Source organism: Suncus etruscus, chromosome 17 (assembly GCF_024139225.1).
Source record: "Suncus etruscus isolate mSunEtr1 chromosome 17, mSunEtr1.pri.cur, whole genome shotgun sequence".
In the NCBI taxonomy this organism is placed as follows: domain Eukaryota; kingdom Metazoa; phylum Chordata; class Mammalia; order Eulipotyphla; family Soricidae; genus Suncus; species Suncus etruscus.
The window spans coordinates 7,686,322-7,706,554 of NC_064864.1; the positions used below are offsets into that span (position 1 = coordinate 7,686,322).

Below are 20,233 nucleotides of genomic sequence, written 5' to 3' on the forward strand. Positions count from 1 at the left end.
CTTGACTACTCAGCTTTTCTGGAAGACGAATGTCACAATATTCAAAACAGTAAAACCGCCAGTGTTTTCAGACTTGCTTTTCATCACAGCAGATCATGCAGTGTTTCCCCTGATTAGTGATCTCCCTTCACATGATATAATGAGGCATTGAGCTTAGAGCAGTGACATTTATCAGCTTTATTATTTGCCCAATCATTTACTAGCAGCTGGCTTTTGATGAAGACTCAGCGATGGTGCCATATTCCTGTTTGGGGGTAATGTTTATTCAACGATCACTTGTACTTTCATTTATTTATTCAGCAAGTATATACTGATTGCCCATATATTCCAGGCCTTTTCAAGGCACTTTTGAATTATCAACAAAATTAATTCTACAGCACACATCAAAGTACTACCATGATTATTTTATAAATGAGAAACTAAGACTCAAAGAGATTAGTAGTGAGTATATCAATAAATACGTCCCTTGAAGTGGAGTTATGATTGAAGAAAGCACTTTGAAGAAGATAACCTTAATCCTGAACATTGAATAATATAAATTTAACTTTTTAATTGTTTATAACATTCATATAATGTTCTTATAACAACTTGAATGTTATAAATTAGTTTTCTTGGTAGCTTTTGCAAAGTCTAATGATTGATAATTACTAACGACCTTTAGATTGCTTTTTTGTTGTTTATTTTTATTTGGTATTTGTTTATATTGTTATTTTTCTTGTTTTTAGGTCATATTTGGCTGTGCTCTTTGTTTACCCCTTTCTCTGCACTCAGAAATCACTTCTAGCAGGTCCTGGAAACCATATGGGATGTGAGGAATTGAACTTGGGTTGTTAGCATGAAAGCAAGAACTCTACCCATTGTACCCTGTTGTTTTTCTTTTTTAATTTTTACGAAAGCATAGATATTATAGTTACTTCTCATTGAAAGCAATTCTTTATCCAGAATTTTTCTCTGTCTCTCTATATACATACACACACATACACACAGAATACACAATGAAATAGTTGTAGTTACTGTTCTTATTCAATACACATGTTTCATAATATTAAGGAAATTTATGATCTTTCTGGTTTAACTCTGAACTGAAAACTTATAAAATGGCAGCAATAATGTAAAAAATCCTGAAATATCTGTTATAAAAACAATGCTTGAGAGCATGAAGATATAGGCCAGGAATTTTAAGGAATTCCAGAAAATAAAATACAGACATTATTGGTTCAATGGATAAACCAGAGCACGAGAAAACTATCTAAGCTAGCAAAAATTCTGTGAGAGTCCCTAAGAAGCTGTGGTCATAACAGTAAGAACAAAGAGAAGTTGTGTGGGAAGAATATATACAATTACATATTTAGAAAACGGGAAATGGTTGTAGATCTTTGTTTTTTATTTTTATTTTTTACTAAGACTGACCACTTATTCTAAGCTAAAATCTCAGCGCTGTTCTTCCATTAACAAGGGTATAAATAGCGTTTGTGTGTGTGTGTGTGTGTGTGTGTGAGTGTGTGTGTGTGCCTTTGCAATCATCAGAGTTGAGGTATTAGGGAGAGAATAAAATCTAGGCAATACTAAATAAGACATATTAAATACTTAAACTTGACACCACTGCCTCTTTCTTCTCATTGCAAACAATAAAAATAAACTCATCTACCAAATGTTTCTTGACCAAGTAATCAGAATCATAGCTAAATCTGCATTTTAATAGACTAATAACAATTCAGAACATATACCAAAATCGCTTCCTAATCAACTGATTTCTTTATTTGCAGATATGAATGGACAGCAAATGGGTATTTAAGGATTACAGGATTAAAAAACCTAGAAAATGAAGGAAGGAATGGAATAAAAAACAATTGATAAAATAAAAACAAATAATTCAGGGGTGATAGCACAATTTAAAAAGTTAAGTTAATATTCCCATAAATATATTTATCAAAAAGAACAAGCTGCTAGTTTTAAATGAGGAATTCATTATTAGAAGGTTGTAAAATAAGTTGAGCAAAAGAATCATTGATAGAGTTGCACATAAAAATAAAAATATCTGTCGATGAAGGTATATATCTGGAAATTAAAGTTACAAACCTCTGTTTGGGGTAAGAGCATAGTATAGGACTATGTGTTGGATAGTATTAGGACTCGTATTGGAAAGCCCAGTACCACATGGCTCTGGAAAAGTGTCAGAAAGGTCACTGAACACTGCCTGAGCAACCCTGGTGATAGTCTGTCAATCCATAATGTCCTACTGTGCTACCATATTGTCTGACAAATATTGGGAGTAGCCTCTGAGCCCCTTTGATCCCTATTTGGGAAGACACTGAAAGGACCTAGGAAGACAAAGATTGAAATTTTAAGGCATTGCATGAGAAATTAGACAATAACAGCAAAATTATTAATAAATAACTTTTTGGTACTGGAAAGATAGTAGCAGATAAGGTGTTGCCTTGCATGTGCTGAATGTTTGAATTCCAGAGGACATATGGTCCCCCAAGCAACTACTGAGCACAGATCTCAGAACAAAACCCAGAGCACTACTTGGTATAATCCAAAATCCAAAAGAAAAAATGTAAATAAAATAACGTAGTTGATTACTTAAATGAAGCAGTCTGATTTTTAAGACCGATATATAGATATATAGATAGATGATAGAGAAAGATAGATAGATATTCATGATAAGAATTCTAAGGATCTAAAAAACTTAAGAAACTTAAGACAAAAATACTATATGAAAATAAAACAATGTGGACTATTTCTGACTTCTTATAAGTAACATAAATTTTAGAGAATACCAGATGCAGTCAAAGCTCAGGATAAGCATGCTCTACATCTGAAAAATACTTTTAACAAGAATTTCATAGGTTTAGTGCTTCCATTGCATTTACACTATTAGGATCATAATTTGACAAGAAACAGTAGACTTATAGCTAGAAAGCAGTATGTTGTTATAAACAACAGCATTAATGAAATGTGTACAGTAGAAGAAATGAAAAAGGAAGAAGGCATTATAGTAAAATGATCAGATTCACTAACTCCATAGTAAAAATCAAAATTTAAATAGTTAATCGTAGATCATTTTTATGGGGAGAGTTGTGTTCCTATAGTGCATGGAGTTCTTCCACATACTTTATTTCATACACATGTATGAATAATGCTTGGTAAAATTAAAATGGAGCCAAGCAAGAAATAACCAACACTAGAAAACCAAACTGCATCCTTCATGGCCTCTGGACATAGCTGTGATTTGGATTTGCATCAATGTTGAGAGACCATAGATATTCATAATTACATTCACAGTGTTTATATTATCTCCAGCAAGATAATCTCTGGAATTGCACATTAAATATGTGTGTGCATATGTGTGTGAGACAGACAGACAGAAACTCCTAAACTAGATTGGAATTACAATCTACGCGCCATTTCTCCTTCCACCCCTGTTCTAATTAATCTGCAAAGAACCTATAAAAGGATGAAGAAAACAACCTTGGTCTTTACAAAGAGTGAGCCAGTGACTGGTTTGTTGTCAGGCAATAGGTTTTTAGTGACCTGTTACCTCAAGGTGGATGAGTTCAGTTAAATTCCTTTCCTTGGGAATTAGAATTCAGAATGTGAAGAGAATTGACCTGAAGTCATTGTACCAGAAAGTTGTAAAAAGTTCCACACATTGCTTTATAAAATCTCTATAACCACTTTGATTCATAGCTTTTCTTCTCCTCCAGTAATTTCTCAATTTTATATATTATGCATCTTGTTTTTCATTTTCAAGAAATTCTCTCTCTTGTTAGACCATGTGTAAACTTCTGAAAATCAACCACATTTCTTGAGCCAGTTTAGAACGATTCACACTTTTATGTCCACTTTATGTAAACTATGCTCATATTCTGGAAAGAAAGGCATGCTTGCTCCTGGGGCTTGGGATAGTGGTATGAGCTGGTTCTTTAGCTTTATGACTGCTATACCATAGGCCTAGATGCAGAAGGCTGATGCTAATTTAGTCAAGTAAGCACCTTTTCAAAGTAGATGCTTTTGTCCTTTTTTTATATATATACTTGTGTGGACACATGCCATGATGATCAGGGTTTCCTCCCAGTTTTGCAATCAGGAAACACTACTGGGGGGGTTCAGGGGACCATATGTGTTGAGGAGTGAAACCCAGTTGGCAATGTGCAAAGCAAGTATCCTGCCTATTGTACTGTCACTCCAGCCCCACTTTTCTTCTTTTAAACAGATGTTGTGCTTTTGGATTAGCGGTAGATCTCGAAATATTTTTCAAAGTCTCCAGTCTTCAAATATGGACCCAAACAAATACAAATGAAATAACCTCACAATTCTTCTTGACTGCAGTTTTGCTCTTTCAGATCCAGAGACAACAAAACATTAGTTAATATAAAGCTTCAAAACAGGGAATAAATAAAATATGGTGGTGATATCAGGGTGTTTCCTCCTACTTTTGGTTAAGCGTTTCTTCTTGAGAACACTTCTGCAAGAAGGACCTAAAATGAGGAAAATAATACTTGGTTAGACTACCTCCTGCCACGCCTTGCCTTCTCCTACTTCATAGAGAACATCTACAGAACTTCGGCATCCAGAGGGAGCTTAGAGATAGTAGAGCAGGTATCATATGTACCCTTCATTGGTTCAATTTCAAACACCCCAGAGAGTTCTTCAAGAACTACCAGGAGTGCCCTTAGTTCAGAATCTGGAGCTAGCTCTAGGAGAGACCCAAAAAGAACTTCGGCCACTCTGTGAGCCTGATTGACCAAGACAAAACAGGACAATTCTGCAAATATATTTGAACAAAGCATAAACAAACACAATATCAAAGCCTTTAAAATGAATTAACACTCCCTTCCATCTAAATAAAAAACTTGGTTTAAATTCACAGTTGTAGAACTAACTCCACTCCATAACATCTAATTTAGAATGGGATATCACTTTTTGTTCTTTCAGTTTTGTGTCACACCCAGCAGTGCTCAGGGGTTACTCCTGGCTTTATGCTAAGAAATCACTCTTGACAGGCTCAGGGGACCATATGGGATGCCGGGATCTGAACCACTGTCCTTCTGCATGTAAGGCAAATACCCTACATTCATGCTATCTCTTGGGCCTATAGAATAGGACATCACTTTCTTTAGCATTACTTGAAATCATATAACAAGTATCCAAATCCATTGTAGTAAGTTCTTTTTAAGGTTCTTAGGTAAATACCCCACCATTTCCCCATGGGTAAGGTTTTCACCCCATAAAAGTAACAAACCCAATCTTTTCAACCTCAGATGTGTTGTTAATGACGTTTGACTATAGAGTTTTGATGGACCTAAAGAATGTAATTTTTCTCTCTCGTATTCATATGATTATTTGTCCCAGATTATCAATAAGCACTCTCGTGGACTTTTTAAATAACTTATGGACAACTTTTTTTTTGATAAAGATTGTTATTGTTTACCAAGAACTTATCTGCCAGTACTTTATATGAGTAATCATTTGTTCACCTAGTAGCCTTGTGGTCTAGGTTTAGTCTAAACTAAATAGTCTAGTCTAAACTAAATGGTTTTGTCTAAATTAAATATATTTAGTACCTTATTTATTAATGGAAAAAACTGAGATGCAACATACTACTTTAAGTGACTGAGCCAAGAGGTCAAGGCAGCCAGTTTCCCTGGGGATTTCTTTGGCTTTGTGTCTCTACCACTGAGCTTCTAACTCTCCTGTGCTCTTTTACTTCAGTGATCTGAGCTTTCAGTCCACACTGAAGGGAATATAATACACAGCTTCAGAAATCACAGCTACTGTACAACATGGAAGAATGCAGTCACAGGAAAACAAACAAGCAAACTCTAGTCATCATTCCATAGTTAATGAGTTTCATCGAAGGAGTTGGATGTTTTTCAACAAGTGAAGACATTAATCTTACAGCTCATAGTATTGGGTCGAATCTTAAATAAAATATAGAATGATCAGAAATTGAATCAACTAAACCAAGAACGTTAAAACAAAAGAAAATCTCTTTGTGCTATTCTTTCAGTTTTCAAAGGTAATGATTAGAATCCATTCCTATTCAGTAGAAGTGTGTCTAGCATTTCTTAATTTCTCCCAAAAGAGTAAACTGAGGCACAGAATTTTGAAGGTCATGCTCAACATTTCAATAACTATATTCAGTAATTATTGATATCTTATTAGACAATATTATTTATTGAATCCTAGTCTGATTTCTATAACTGTCATTATATTTACAAATTATCTTTGATCTATTATCAACAGGTTTTCCATTTATAAATCAAGTTCTCTTTCAAACTTCTTTACTAAAATTATGAGTTTATCTGAACAAAACAAGTTAAGGAAATAGAAGTGCAGGTAGGAAGAGACTGAATTAAACACACACACACACACACACACACACACACACACACACACGCCTTTTAGCAAATCCTGATTTCATTCTTTGCTGAAAAAACCACGTCCTTGATCTCAACCTCCCTTTCTGTTCTTCTAATCTAATGCCTGCCCTTATCTTCTAACTGCTCCCTCTCTGCCCCCTATCCTGGCCCTGTTATCTGGGTACTCTCCATTCCTGAAGCAAAATACAGGGGGTGTTGGGGGGGGCACAAAGTAACATCATTGTCACTGTACCACCATTTCCAAAGAATAGAAACCCCCCTGCATCGCTCAGATGAAGCTTGCTTTCTTCTTTCCTCTGGTCGTGGGAAAATTCGGTTTCTTCATACTAAGCAGAAGGAAAAACTGCACGCATAGCAAAAATCTCCAGGCTTCCCCTGTCCCAGCTCAGAGCCACTGTCAGAGCGAGTTTCCAGGAGTGAATGAACTTAATCCTCAAAGCCAATCAAGAACAGGCTACAAAGCAATCCGGTGCGCCCCTGAACCCCCTTTTCTCACAATGCTGTCCTTTGACTATTAAATCAGTCTCCATCCCTTCCTCCTTCCAATCCATCAGGGCGAGGAAATTCCTGGGGATGCCAAGGAGGCTTGGAGGGTGAGTGGGTGGGAAACCCTGGAGGAAGAGGGGTGCCAGATGGTGATTTGCAGGGGGGCTGTGCGGAAAGAAGAGTATCCAGGGGGCAGCCCAGGAGACACTGCTTTTGGACAGCTTGCAAAGTCTGGCGGTGAAAGGAAGCCGGGGTGTCCACTCACCCCAGTTTGCAGAGTTCGCAGGAAGTTTTGGGGAGGGGCGAGCGGCTCTCCCCACTTCTACGGGGCTGGGCAAGGAGGGGGAGACAGCAGCAGGTCTGGAAGCAGGCAGTCAGGTTCACGCCCACGGGCGGGCTTAGGGTGCTCCTGGCTGGGGTCTGCGGGGTGCAGACTGGGGGGGCTCCAGGCAGAGCGCGCGCAAGCGGGTATGGAGGGGCTCGTCCTGCTCAATGCCTTGGCCACCCGGCTGCTCTTTGTACTGCATTCGCTGGTCGGGGTCTGGAGGGTGACAGAGGTGAAGAAGGAGCCCCGATACTGGTTGCTAGCGCTGCTCAACCTCCTGCTCTTTCTGGAGACCGCACTTACTCTCAAATTCAAGAGAGGCAGAGGCTACAAATGGTGAGTGAACTGGGAGAGCCTCAAAGACTCTCCCCCCCACCCCCAGGCATGGTCCCTTTCTCCTTAGGACACAATCTCAGGTTTCCTTAAAGTCCATCTTCTTTCTTGCAGCCTGCTGATTCTTTGACTCGGATCCCGAATCCCCCCTTTGTCCTACTTGGATTGCTTCTGAGCAGCGCAGGAGAGATGCTAGTCTCTGGTCCCAAAGGAGCACCAGAGGTGCAGCCACGTGTCATCACTGATTTCCAAATTTTGCAAAGTTGGGGAGTGAGAGGGAGTGATGGGGAGGAAGAAGGAAAGCCCTGGAGTTGGCTTCTGCAGAAAGTACACCCAAATTTGGGTGACTTCTGGGACATGTACTTGGGGACCAGTGCTGTGCTGCTGCTTTCTAAAGGGAGACATTCCAGTGGAGTGTGCAGGATTCCCCTGAGCATATCTGGGCTCTCTGCTGCTTAAGAAAGAACCAGTGCACATCTGGCAGGCACCCAGAGGGAGAAAGCCCTCGGAGCAGCCTGTAGTTTCTGGGGCTCCCTCCTTCCAGTCTAGCTCTTTGAGCTAAACTGTTTCCAGTTCAGGTGTTGTGGCGTGGGTGGCTTTCAAGGCACGGAACATATCATCCCTCTGTCAAAGAGATTAGAGATGGTGGATGGGCCAGCAGGTAGAGCAGTGTGTTAGACTTTGCAAAAATGTGGAAGAATCCCCAGTCTCTGCTTGGAACTTCATGTCTATGGAGAACTTGATGATAATAGGAGAATTGAGGGGAAAGATTATTTACATTTATAAAGAGCCCCTACCTCTCCATTCCTTCAAATCAGTATATTTTCATCACCAATTCTTCAGATTAGACCTTTCTATTATTCATATTCTTTTAAAACAGCAAGGCTGAGTTTTCACAAGAGTAGTACTTAACAAATTTTATTTAATGCTGTGAGTAAGAGGAAAATGTAACAGTCAAAATTCCAAAAATCATAGCAACCTAGTAGCCCCTATCTTGGGGGGGGGAAGGTGGGAATAAAAGCTTTTTCCACAAATTTACATATTAAGCAATAAGGCTTGTGCATTTCTTAATAGTTCAACAAAAGTGTTTTCTTTCCATATTATGTGTACTTGTTTGCCCAATTTGCAACAGTAACAATTTTTGAAATTTAGAATTATTTGCTTCTATATTATGTGTACTTGTTTGCCCAATTTGCAACAGTAACAATTTTTGAAATTTAGAATTATTTGCCTAAAATGCTAAGGCAATGAAACTTGGATTTTTACTCTTCTCACCTCCCCAAAAAGTAAGAAGTATTTGAATGCTTTCCAATGTGTCTTTCGGAAAAATCAAAGAGGTATTAGCTTTCCAAATAGACCTTAGGGTTAGAGAAATAAAAGAGGGGAAAGAGTCAGTAAGCATATGAAATTGATTCCGTTTTTTACTGAAGTAGCTTTAATACACAATTATGGAAATATCTTCAGGTATTGGATGAAGTTTGAAGGTAAAAAATAGTTCCACTTAATGCAGTCCCACAACCACCCATTAGAGCTTCTGAGAAAAATTGTGTACTTCAGAAGACAGATCAACACAGCAATTTCTGAAAGATTCCAGCTTCCTCATCGGAAACCTTAGCTCAGGATAAGTCAAAATTCCACTTGAGCTAAAGAGAAACACCTTAGCCCAAAGAATTTTACCTTCCTGTCTCTATCATCATTGATGGCTCACGCAAACTACATGCTACTTACAATCCAGACCTTCAGGGCAAATGCATGATTGTCAATTAGTTGAATTCAAAAGGAAACAGGGCATTTCTATAATCTCAAAATATCCCAGGTTATAACAATCTAATACTTACTCACAGTGAGGTATTGAGAAAATCACTTACTCTCTGAATATCAGTTTCCTCATCTTTAATACTCAACTGATGGACTGTTAGAAAATTAGATGAAATCTTCCAGTTTAGTGGCCAATTGGTTTTATATCCTAAAATATTTCTTTTTTATTTCTTTTGAAAAGATTCTGTCAACAAATGTCTTCTCTATATAAATCAAACATTTATTCACAGGATTATCCAATAATTAATAATTGGCAGTAAAAAAAATAAAAATTTTTTTCTTCTTTTTTTCCAGAATGTTCCTGTGATGCTTATTAATCTTGTTGGCTCAATGTTTAAACTAATGTTTGAAACTAAGTGGGAGAGAAATATTGATAGATAAGACTTATAGGCATTGAGGAACAAATTAGTCTTAATAAATGGCCCAAACTCAAACATAATTAGTAATGTGTTTGCTTTAATGACATTGTCAGACAGAACCATGAGAGATTAAATAGAGGAAAAATATGATTCTTATTTTGATGGACAAAGCCCACACACCATTGTGTCATAAGTCTTAAATGATTAGAAAGTAGAATAATTATAATCTAGAAAATTGTCCTTAGAATGACAAAACTAAACAAAGGGACATATTTGGGACTTGGGATATCTTTCTTTTCTGGATTTAAATTTTATGTATAAAGTATGACATAGTTATTTTGTTGTTTCTCAGTGCAAAAAAATAAAGTCTACAAGGTCTGAAAGATGGTTCAAAGGACTGAGTGCATCATCTGTGTGAAAGAGATCTGGATTTGCTCCCTAGCATGTCATGGTTCCCTGAGCACCATTGGAGTGATTCCCAAGAATAGATTTGGAAGTAGACTCCAAGCACTGTTCAATGTTCTCCTCCCATTCCCTTCCAAAGAAATTTCCATGATAAAATCAGATGGATGAATAAACAAAGTGAATATTTTGACAGTATATAAAATCCACTATTTATGCAAATGTTACTGTATCTGTAGGTAAAGGTGTATCAATATATAACATTTGATTAATCAGCTTCATATTTTGCAATCTACCCAACAGAAACTATGTAAAATATTAATTTCCATCTTCAGTATAAAATAAACCTGACATTAACTTTATCATCCATTAATGTACACATGGAGTAATTATTGACCTATACCAGAGAACCAAAGGTTAAAATAATGAATTGGATGTGGCATATTTTTGATAGGTTATCAGGAAAATAAAGGTAATATGTATTATGGGCTCACTAAAAATATCTACTTGTAAAATAGTTGCAATTGTTAAATGAAATACTTAAGACAAGAAAATTAATTAAATAACATCTAAATAGTGTAAAAATGAGGTGAAACTTCTTTTTTCTGTATCATCAAATCTAAGATCCTCCTTTATACTAGTCTGTGCTTATTTTTATTTTTACTAAAACTTGTGCCTAGTTCTAAATACATAAATTAGTAGAAATCATAATATGAATGAATCTATAGAAGAAAATGCAAATATAAAAGTTTCTTTAAGGGCAGCAAACATATTAGACTTGTCCAAAAGTATTTCTTTAGTTATCCAATGGAAAGGAAAAAAATGGAATTAGAAATGTTGAGCTCAGCTGTGCACGAACAAGAATGTTATTTCAATAAAAAGTTAATAATTTGCCAGTTGGACAAGCTTGATTTGTTGAATTCCTATAGGATAGGGAGTAGAAGCCAACAAAATAATGCATTATTTAATGCAGTAACTGTACCACAGTGGAATTTGCTTTTATCACCTAGTGTTTGTTTTATCTGCATATTAATTTAAATTTTTATAAGCTAGAAGTCCATAGTTTTATTTTTTCTCTGATTTAATTTTTTATATTTTGACTTATAATGCAATGGCTTTATGACGTAGCATCAAAAAACGTCAAATAGAACACAAAAATTCACTTGTTTTCTATTAAATATTAGCACAGTATTTTTAATAGATGTAAAAATGGTTGTTTGTGTTAAGTATAAACTCTGTTCATATTAAAGCAGAGAATATCACAGAATTAGAATTCCAAGTTGAATTTATTGCCAAAAGTACAGGATTTTTAACATTGAGTTATTTTTAACCTAATTTTAATAATGCAATGGAAATAAATTTGACTTCCCCTATTTGATTGCCTTTGGTTTTTTTTCTCTTGTCTTTTAAGTTCAATCATCTCTCAAATCACTTGTGAATTTGTCTCATAAATACTCATCATCCATTTTATAATCAGACAGTAGTAACATAAAAAACACAGTTGAGATTAAAAATGATAACACTTCAACTCATTATTCAACTGTGTGGGATTAGTAATAGCTAAATATAAATATCCAGCATTTCCTATGTTTAGACTTTTCCAAGTCTTGAACACTGGTAAACTCATTTGATTCTGAGAGTAACTGCAATGATCTTAATTTTCTTTTTTCTATCTCTGATGAAAACAAGGCACAGATTTGTTCATTTATAGGACCTAGACTCACAGTTGGCAATTAGTGAAACAGGGACATTGGGTCTCCAAACTCAACCTCTTTGCTTCCGCACATGTGACCAATTTAGAAGGCAAAGGAGGTAATGAAAAATACTACATTGGGTACTCAGGGTGTGAGGAGTCATAGAGTGTGAGTTGTAGCAGGAAAATTGGATATGTTGTCCATTAGAATAGAGAAATGCAGAGAGTATTCATAATGATAAGGGAGGTGAAGGATAATGGAGATGAGTATTGGAAACTTAGATTACTGGAGGAATCACAGAGCCCTAGAATTCTTCAGTCAATGGAAATGCATAAAAAGGGTCATATGTACTATATACAGTTTGCATGTTAAGAGTTTGGAGGTAAATAGAAAAGATGAAAAGCCATATAGAAAATTCTTTCTAAGGACTGAGAGCACAGTTTGCATGTACAAGGGCCATTATTTTCCTGAACAGTACACGACCCATGAAATACCTCTAGGAATGACCTCTGAATAGAGTTGAGAATAGCCATTGAGTTTACCAACTCTGACCCCAGTCATCTGTCCTTTAATCAAATCAAACAAAATAGCATAAAAGTTTTAAAAACCCAATAAATCCTGCTCATAAAAAAACTTCATTTTAGTTAGGAACTCAAACAAAGTAAATATTAAACAAATGAGTCAATAACTGAAAAAAAAATGCAAGTCAACACACATGTGGTCAAAACTGTGAAAGTCCGTTGTTCTGGCTGTAGAGGAAAGACAACCAGGGGAAAATAAAATTTCGGTGGGCGAGAGAGTCCAAGTTGGAGGAGTGAATTTGAACCAAATCTATTAGAGAATGGGAGTGTGGCATAGAGAGAGCCAAGGAGGATCAAAATGTGCCTTGGAACATTCCTGTTGTACTCCCAAAAGAGAGATAAGTATATTCCCCCATAGTTTTTGTTGTCTCTTCTCTTCTTCAAGTAAAACATTTCTTCTTTTGCTTCTTTTTCCATATCTCATGTGTGTTCGAAGATGGGTGGTTCCTAACTGAAAACAGGAAAGATAAATTTGGGACTCAGAAGAGTTGATCTTAAATTGATTGCAAATTCAAGCCAATTAGACAAAATTAAAATAAAATTCCTTTTTGATTACTCAAATATGTATAGAAGTTTTGCCAGCAGAAGTGAAAAACAGACTGGATAGATACCATAAGGAGTCTTATCTTGAACAATTTTTGGGAAGGATTGAAAACATTTCTGTGATGTATTTCTGTCGTATTTGGTCATATCTCTTGCTGTTTTTGTTTTTGGGTTAAACATGGCTGGACTCAGGGCTTACTCCTGGCTCTGGGATCAGGAATCGCTCCTAGAGGTGCTTGGAAGAGGGGGTGCATATATGGAGCCAGAGAGTCAACAAAGTCAGCCATGTAAAAGGCAAATTTTGTACCCACTGTACTATTTCTCTGGTCCCTGGGCCCCTAGAAAATTGACTATGTTCATAATTATTCTATAGTCAAATGAGATAGTTAGATTGAAATAAAAAATATCCTATTCTATTGAAATTACGTACTTGAGAAACTCTCATTAACAGTATTTTAAATTACAGAACAGTACCTTAATGAATAAGAAATATTTTTAAAAGTATACTCTTTTGTTGCTTTTTATACTTAAAAAAAAACAAAGTGCAAATTAGTTAGGTATAAATTTATCAGCATACACATATCCCAACCTCCAAATTTCTTGTATTTCTTTTTTCCTGACAGTGATATATAATTATGCATACAGTATTAGGACAAATTTGAATCATTAATTTGTTTCTCCAATAATGGAAAGCTAATAGTTTTTGGCCAAATTTTTTGTGCATGACCCTTTCTACTCTAGGTGTTAGTTCCTCCAAAGTACTAGTATCATGAGAGTTAGACCTATGTATATAAATCACTCTGTTAAAGAATACTGTTTTCAATGAAAAATTTTATATGTATGACTAAAAAGTAAAATTTCCTGAGTCATATTAAAGTAATATTAGGCACATAGAGATTATAAATATAAAATGCCACAATGGGGATTGATTTTATTAATATCAGCCTTACTATAAACCTCTCACCAATGACATTCAAGAATGGGGATTATATTTTATATTTATTTTGTCTTTCTTATCTCAAAGACTAGCTGATGTACCATTGACTCAATGTTATATGTGTTTAAGTAAAAAATTAATAATCATTGGGAGGAAAAAGTTTCTCCTACTGTTATTTATCCTCTTACTGTTGCTATGCCTGCCAGTTTTAGCCAAATTCAGAAGCATTCATTTGCTTTTTTTTTTTTTAGCTATGCCAGGCACTGCTCAGGGATTACTCTTGACTCTTTGCCCAGGAATTACTCCTTATTGTGCACAGAGATGCTGGGATTAAACCTGGGTCAACCACATGTAAGGAAAATGTATTACTCACTTTTTCTATTACTCCACCCTTCCTTTGTTTTCTTATTTCTCTATTTAGCTCTCCAGTTAGACATATATATCTTAATATGCCTAGAATAGCCTCTGAATAAATTGACTATTTTTTTGCACTGTTTTAAGTAACAGTCGTGAAGATTATGGTGAAAGTAATGGTGCTATGACAAATAGAAGTGGTAGCAGTTACCAGTCATTCAGTAGTGATAATGTACAATGCCAGTTTGGTATTAATTATAACTTGCAATCCTCACAATGACACTGTGAATTAGTTTCCATCTCCATTCTATTTTGTTATGAGACATTGCTGCACATTAAGGGTTGATCACTCATCTAAAGTCACAATTATTAATAATAAAACACAAAAACAACTTCCAGTGTCTGCTGAACACTCACATTTATACAAACAGACTTTATCATGACACCTAACAGCACAGTCACTCCATATGTAAAACCCTATGACAGTCTTTTGCTCTTACTTGCCATCGAGGAAGTCCAAATTCAAGAGATTGAAGAAAGACTGAGCATGCTAGAACCGAAATCCTTAATTCTGTTCTGCTTATCTTTCAGCAATTATATTGGTTTTAGGCATTATATCTGCATATATTTTTTAAAATCAAAAGATTTCCTCTAGAACCTGAAAGAAAGTATAGTAGGTAAGATATTTCCCTTATAGTACCCACCATACTTGATCCCCTGCATCTATAAAACTCCAAGAATTATTATTTAGTACAGTTAGATGTCAGCCGTGAGCAATATCAGATATGCTCCAAAACAATAGGAAGATTTTCTCTAGTAGAGAAAGTGTCAACTTTCTAGACTTTTTTTTTAAATTTGGTCAAGTAAATAGCAGAGAGATATTAGTATAGTTTTGCCTAGATAAAACTCTAAAAAGGATTATACCATGAATAATGTTGGTTAGAAACATTCGTGTACAAGTAGTTATTATGGTAAAGCCAAAATAATGTAAGAAAAAATGGCATCAGGAGAAAAATTCTAGATTGTCTTTAAGTGATGATTTAAATAATCAATTTTTTCTATGGGACAAAAAAATATCATTGTCTTTCACATAATGAAAAGTGAAGCATTACATAAGCAACATTCATAATCTTGCATCCTCTCATAAAGTATTTAAATTCCTTTAAATCCTTAGTGGTTAAGCTCACCTTTTTATTAAGTGAGGATTTATTTTACAAGGAGCTTTTTTTTTTTCTTGAAAAAATATACATTGAGAACAAGACAAATTAGAATTCAGAGAACACATAATTTTTCACAACTTAAGTCCAAAATAGCAGAAAAACTATATAGCATGAAGTTTCAGCTAGTAAGGTAGACTTGTTAGAAAAAGACATTTTTTTAGGTAAGTGAATTATACATTGCTATTTGTAATAACTAGCCTTTAAACAGGAGTGGGCAGAGAAAAAAGGTTTTAGGGTTGAAGAAAAACGGTGGCATAATTTCTTTGCTTTAGAAATTTTATAAAATGTATAGTACATAAAAAATAAACCTGTGTTTTGTTTTTTATAACTAGTTTAATTACACTGATACTGTTGGAACTTGAATTTTATAAGTTTCAATTTGGAGGGGGGGGCATACCCAGAGACGCTCAGGGGTTACTCCTGGCTATGTGGCTCAGAAATCGCTCCTGGCTTGGGGGATCATATGGGACACTGGGGGATCGAACTGCGGTCTGTCCTAGGCTAGCGTGTGCAAGGCAGACTCCTTACCGCTTGCACCACAGCTCTGGCCCCAACTTTCAATTTTTAATACAGTATATTCTTGCTTCAAATATAATTAGCAATTAAAATTATTAGTCATGTTATTTACATTGCTATTAATATTTGGGTTTCATGCACATAGTGTTTCAACATCACACCCTTAAATCAGGCTGTCCATTTCCTTCCATTACTGCCTCTGTCCCCTCTTATCTCACCTTAACCCTCCTTTCCCAACTATCTCCCCGTCAGGGTTAGCTCATTGTCATAAATTCTGTATTTTTAGTTTTTCAGTATCTTCCTTCCTTTATATAACACACGAGACAGGTCAATCTGTATCAGTCCCTCTTCTGACTAACTTCCTTCTGGGCACAATACTCACAGTTTTATCCATTGAGTGGCAAATTACATGCTTATTTTTGCAGCTGACTAGCATTCAGCTGTGTATATGTAACATAGATTCTTATTCTAGTCCTCTGTTCTTTGACATTTTGGTGATTAACAAAATTTTAGTTATTGTGAACAGCACTGCAATAAACATAGGAACACATGTCTTTTCTAAATATTATTTTTGAGACCTTGAGGTAGATGCCAAGAATTGTAATTTCTGAATCACATGGAAGATCATTTCTTAGTATTTGTGTACCTGTATGCATTTTGTTTTCCAAAAGACTGTAAGCAAATATTTTCTCACAATTGGTGGAGTATCTTTTTATTTGGTGATTATTATTTTTCAGATCAGAAGTTTCTTTATTTGATGTATTTATTTACTTATATATTTTATTTATTTACTGTAATCTCATGTGTTTATCTTCTATTTTCTTGGCCAATATCATTGAATTGTTAATGATGCCTCTAGAATCAATGTTATAAAGGTTTCTCCCTATACTTTTCTCAATATAATTTGTAAATTCAGGTCTGATATCTATATCTTTAATCCGACTGAATTGAATTTTTGTGCTTAGAAGTTTTTTTTGTAATTAAGTGGGGAATATAGGGCTAATTTTGAAACAGATTTAAATATGACTTATTTACAAAATCACTGGAAGTAAACTACATTTAATAAGAATTGAAAGTAAGAACACTTATATTGATCTTCAGAGGTATTATATAATGCCCAAATACAGGTATTCCTTGAAGGCATTATAAATACATAGAATGAATTCAGTGCACTGGATAGTCACAACCCATTCCTCCCTATCCCTACTATTCTTGTTAGTCTAATCACCCACAAAACCACACAAATTTATCATTTGACCTCGATGATAATTAAAACATGCACACTTCATCTATAATTTTTTTTCAGTGGTGGTAGTGGGTTTTTTATGAGCTTAAAATTACTTAGCTGGGGGCCGGCGCCGTGACGCTGGAGGTAAGGTGTTGTCTGCCTTGCCAGCGCTAGCCTAGGACGGACCACGGTTCCATCCCCCGGCGTTCCATATGGTCCCCCCCAAACCAGGAGCGACTTCTGAACGCATAGCCAGGAGTAACCCCTGAGCGTCACCGGGTGTGGCCCAAAAACCAAAAAAAAAAAAAAAAGAATAAAATTACTTAGCTGTAGCCCCCTTCTTTTTCTAGGGCCAGTTGAGCCAAAGGTGTCTGAGCAAGAAGGCAAGAAGGAGTGATGAAGTCCATCATATTTTTAAAAAGTGTGGTATGGATGGAATTGAATCAGTGACTTCTCAGATATTCAGAGCATGTATAGTCCACAAGTATATTAAATGCATGCTAAGCACGTTCATGGGTAGAAAAGTTGATGATATATTGAGGTTGTTGTAGGAGCCCATATTTTTATCTGTGTACTAAAAAAGTTTTTTTTTTCTGAGCAATTCAGATGGGAAAAAAAACCCTAGTAAATTCACCTAAACCTAGAAAAATGAGTCTACATATTATATGTACAATCTTTAAATGGTAAGCTTGATGGGTTCCAAAAAGAATGGAAACCTAATTTTCTGAGTTGTGAAAGCAGGACTGTTGTTACAAAGTACTTCAGATATTATTTTGAGGGCACTCACGGCAGTCAGTTTAGTGTGAGATTTTGAAATTTGGATCAAATATGCATGCAGTTGCATTCTAACCAGGTAAACAGAATCTAATGAGACATGAAATACAGATAGAATCCCTATTCATATCAAACCAATTTTGGAATATTATTTTTTTGTTTAGTTTAAATATTAATTTTTAAATTTATGATGAGAATACTAGAATCCTCATTATTTTAAAAATTCAAAGCCAAATAGGGTAACTTTATGGTGAGGTTTTGGGTACTTATTGATCTGGTACTTGTCTTATATGCTTCAGTCCTGGGTCTGATCTCTGGTACCACGTATAGTTCTCTGAACCCACCAGGATTAAACGCTACGTGCAATTATGAATAATTCCTAAGCACCACTAGATATGCCATCCCTCTAATTACAACACAAAACGTTTGCAATAAAAAGCTAAGGGTTTGTTCTCATTGGTTATCATCAATATCTTTGTTTTTCCACATACTACATAAAAGTGATATGTGATATTTGTTTTTTTATCTTTTTTATATTAATAATTTTTATTTTGACCAAAGTTGTTTACAAATCATTCACAGTAGTATTTCAGGTACATAATGACATTGAATCAGGGGCACTTCTACCACCAATGTTGTACTTCCTCCATCCCTGTTCCCAGCCTACATCCCATACCGCCCCTCCTTTGCCTAATTCTACCCAAGATGCAGCAAATTACAATATTTTTGTCCTATAGTATGGAATGATATTACATTGTGTAATGTTTACATACCTTTTTTTTTAATCCATTCATTTGTTGTTCAATAGTTGGGTTGTTTCCATTAAACTGGTTATTGTGCTAAGAGCTATGATGAATAACAGTATACTTGTATCCCTTTGGAATACTAATATATTTTTATTATATGCATACATGCCAATAAGTAGGACTGTTGGGTCATATGGAAACTTTATTATTAATTTTTAGAGAATATACATATTATTTTCCTTATGGAGAGGCTTAACCAGATAACATTGCCACCAAAATGAAATGAGTGTTTTTTATTCACCAAGCTTTCCATTCCAATATTAGGTGATTTTAATATTTTTGATATTTGTAACATTTATATCATTCTCAATGATCTGAGGTGATACTTTTTGTCACTTTGATTTAAATTTCTGTGATTTTTTTTTGGAGAAGTGTCTGTTTATTTCATGTCTTCTTTTTTTAATTTTATTTTTTGGATGGGATTATTGGTTTTGTTGTTGTTGAGTTTTGTAAATATTTTGTATAACTTGGAGATTAGTCCTTTATCTGATTTAACATGTACAAGTATTTCCACCCATTCACTAGGCTGTCTATTCATTTATACCTCGTTTCTTTTGAAGGACACACATTTTATTCTGCAGAAAGAAATAATGAAATAAGATTAAAATTTTACTTTTTAGAATGCATCTCTTAGTTCTGAAAGGGAATTGCATGGATCAAAAATATGGCAAACTTTAAAAATAATGAACACTAGCTAAATGTCACCTTGAAATATTAAATATTTCTGAGTAGCAAAATATATTAAATTCATATGGGGTATAGAATAGTTTTTTTTAGTAAAATTTATGATAGGAGTCATTTTTTATGCTCTCTGCTGCCTGAATCATAACTAATGTGTGTGCTCTCTCTCTTTCTCTATTCACCTTAAATTTTCTTATATAAAACTGTTTTGCTTCATAAAACAATCAAATTTTTAATCATATTTTAAGAATAGATCATTAGTCAAACCAACAACACAATGTCAACAATGTAGGAATATTAATAACTAAGGTCTTAACAAATGACTGAACATTTATGGAAACCTCACCATGTGCCAAGCTTTGTGAAAAAGATCTGAGACAATGAGACTAAGGTAGAGGCGAGGATGGACATTGTATTTTCAAAGACAAATAAATTGAATCGATGAGATTTAAAATGGTTTCCTAGTTTGTGAAGTATCTTTTGATGCTCACCAATTCCACAAGAGACACAAATCAAGTAGTGTACTTGCTACAGAGTTTGGAAATGGGTATAAAGATCCTTATAGAAGTCTATCCTTTACTCATAACATCAAACATTTAAACTCTTGCTTAAAAAGCATTAAAGACCTATAAAATGCCAAGTAAAACATAGAATTGAAACAGATGATGAAGGGGAAGGGACATAATGACATATATGACTCAGATCTGAGTTCAAGGAAGTTAACTAGAAAGACCAGCACATTAACACACAATGGATCAATAAAAAATGGAAGACTAATTTTTGCTAA

General features: G+C 35.1%; 1 protein-coding gene across 1 annotated transcript in view; it reads left to right on the top strand.

The window, feature by feature from the left end:
- Positions 1-7,345: 7,345 nt before the first annotated feature.
- The window catches only part of TMEM26 (transmembrane protein 26), a 36,724-nt gene continuing 23,836 nt past the window's right edge, over positions 7,346-20,233 (top strand). Inside the window, exon 1 of the mRNA XM_049790625.1 lies at positions 7,346-7,536. Coding sequence (XP_049646582.1) covers positions 7,346-7,536 — 191 coding nt within the window. The remainder of the gene's footprint in view (positions 7,537-20,233) is intronic.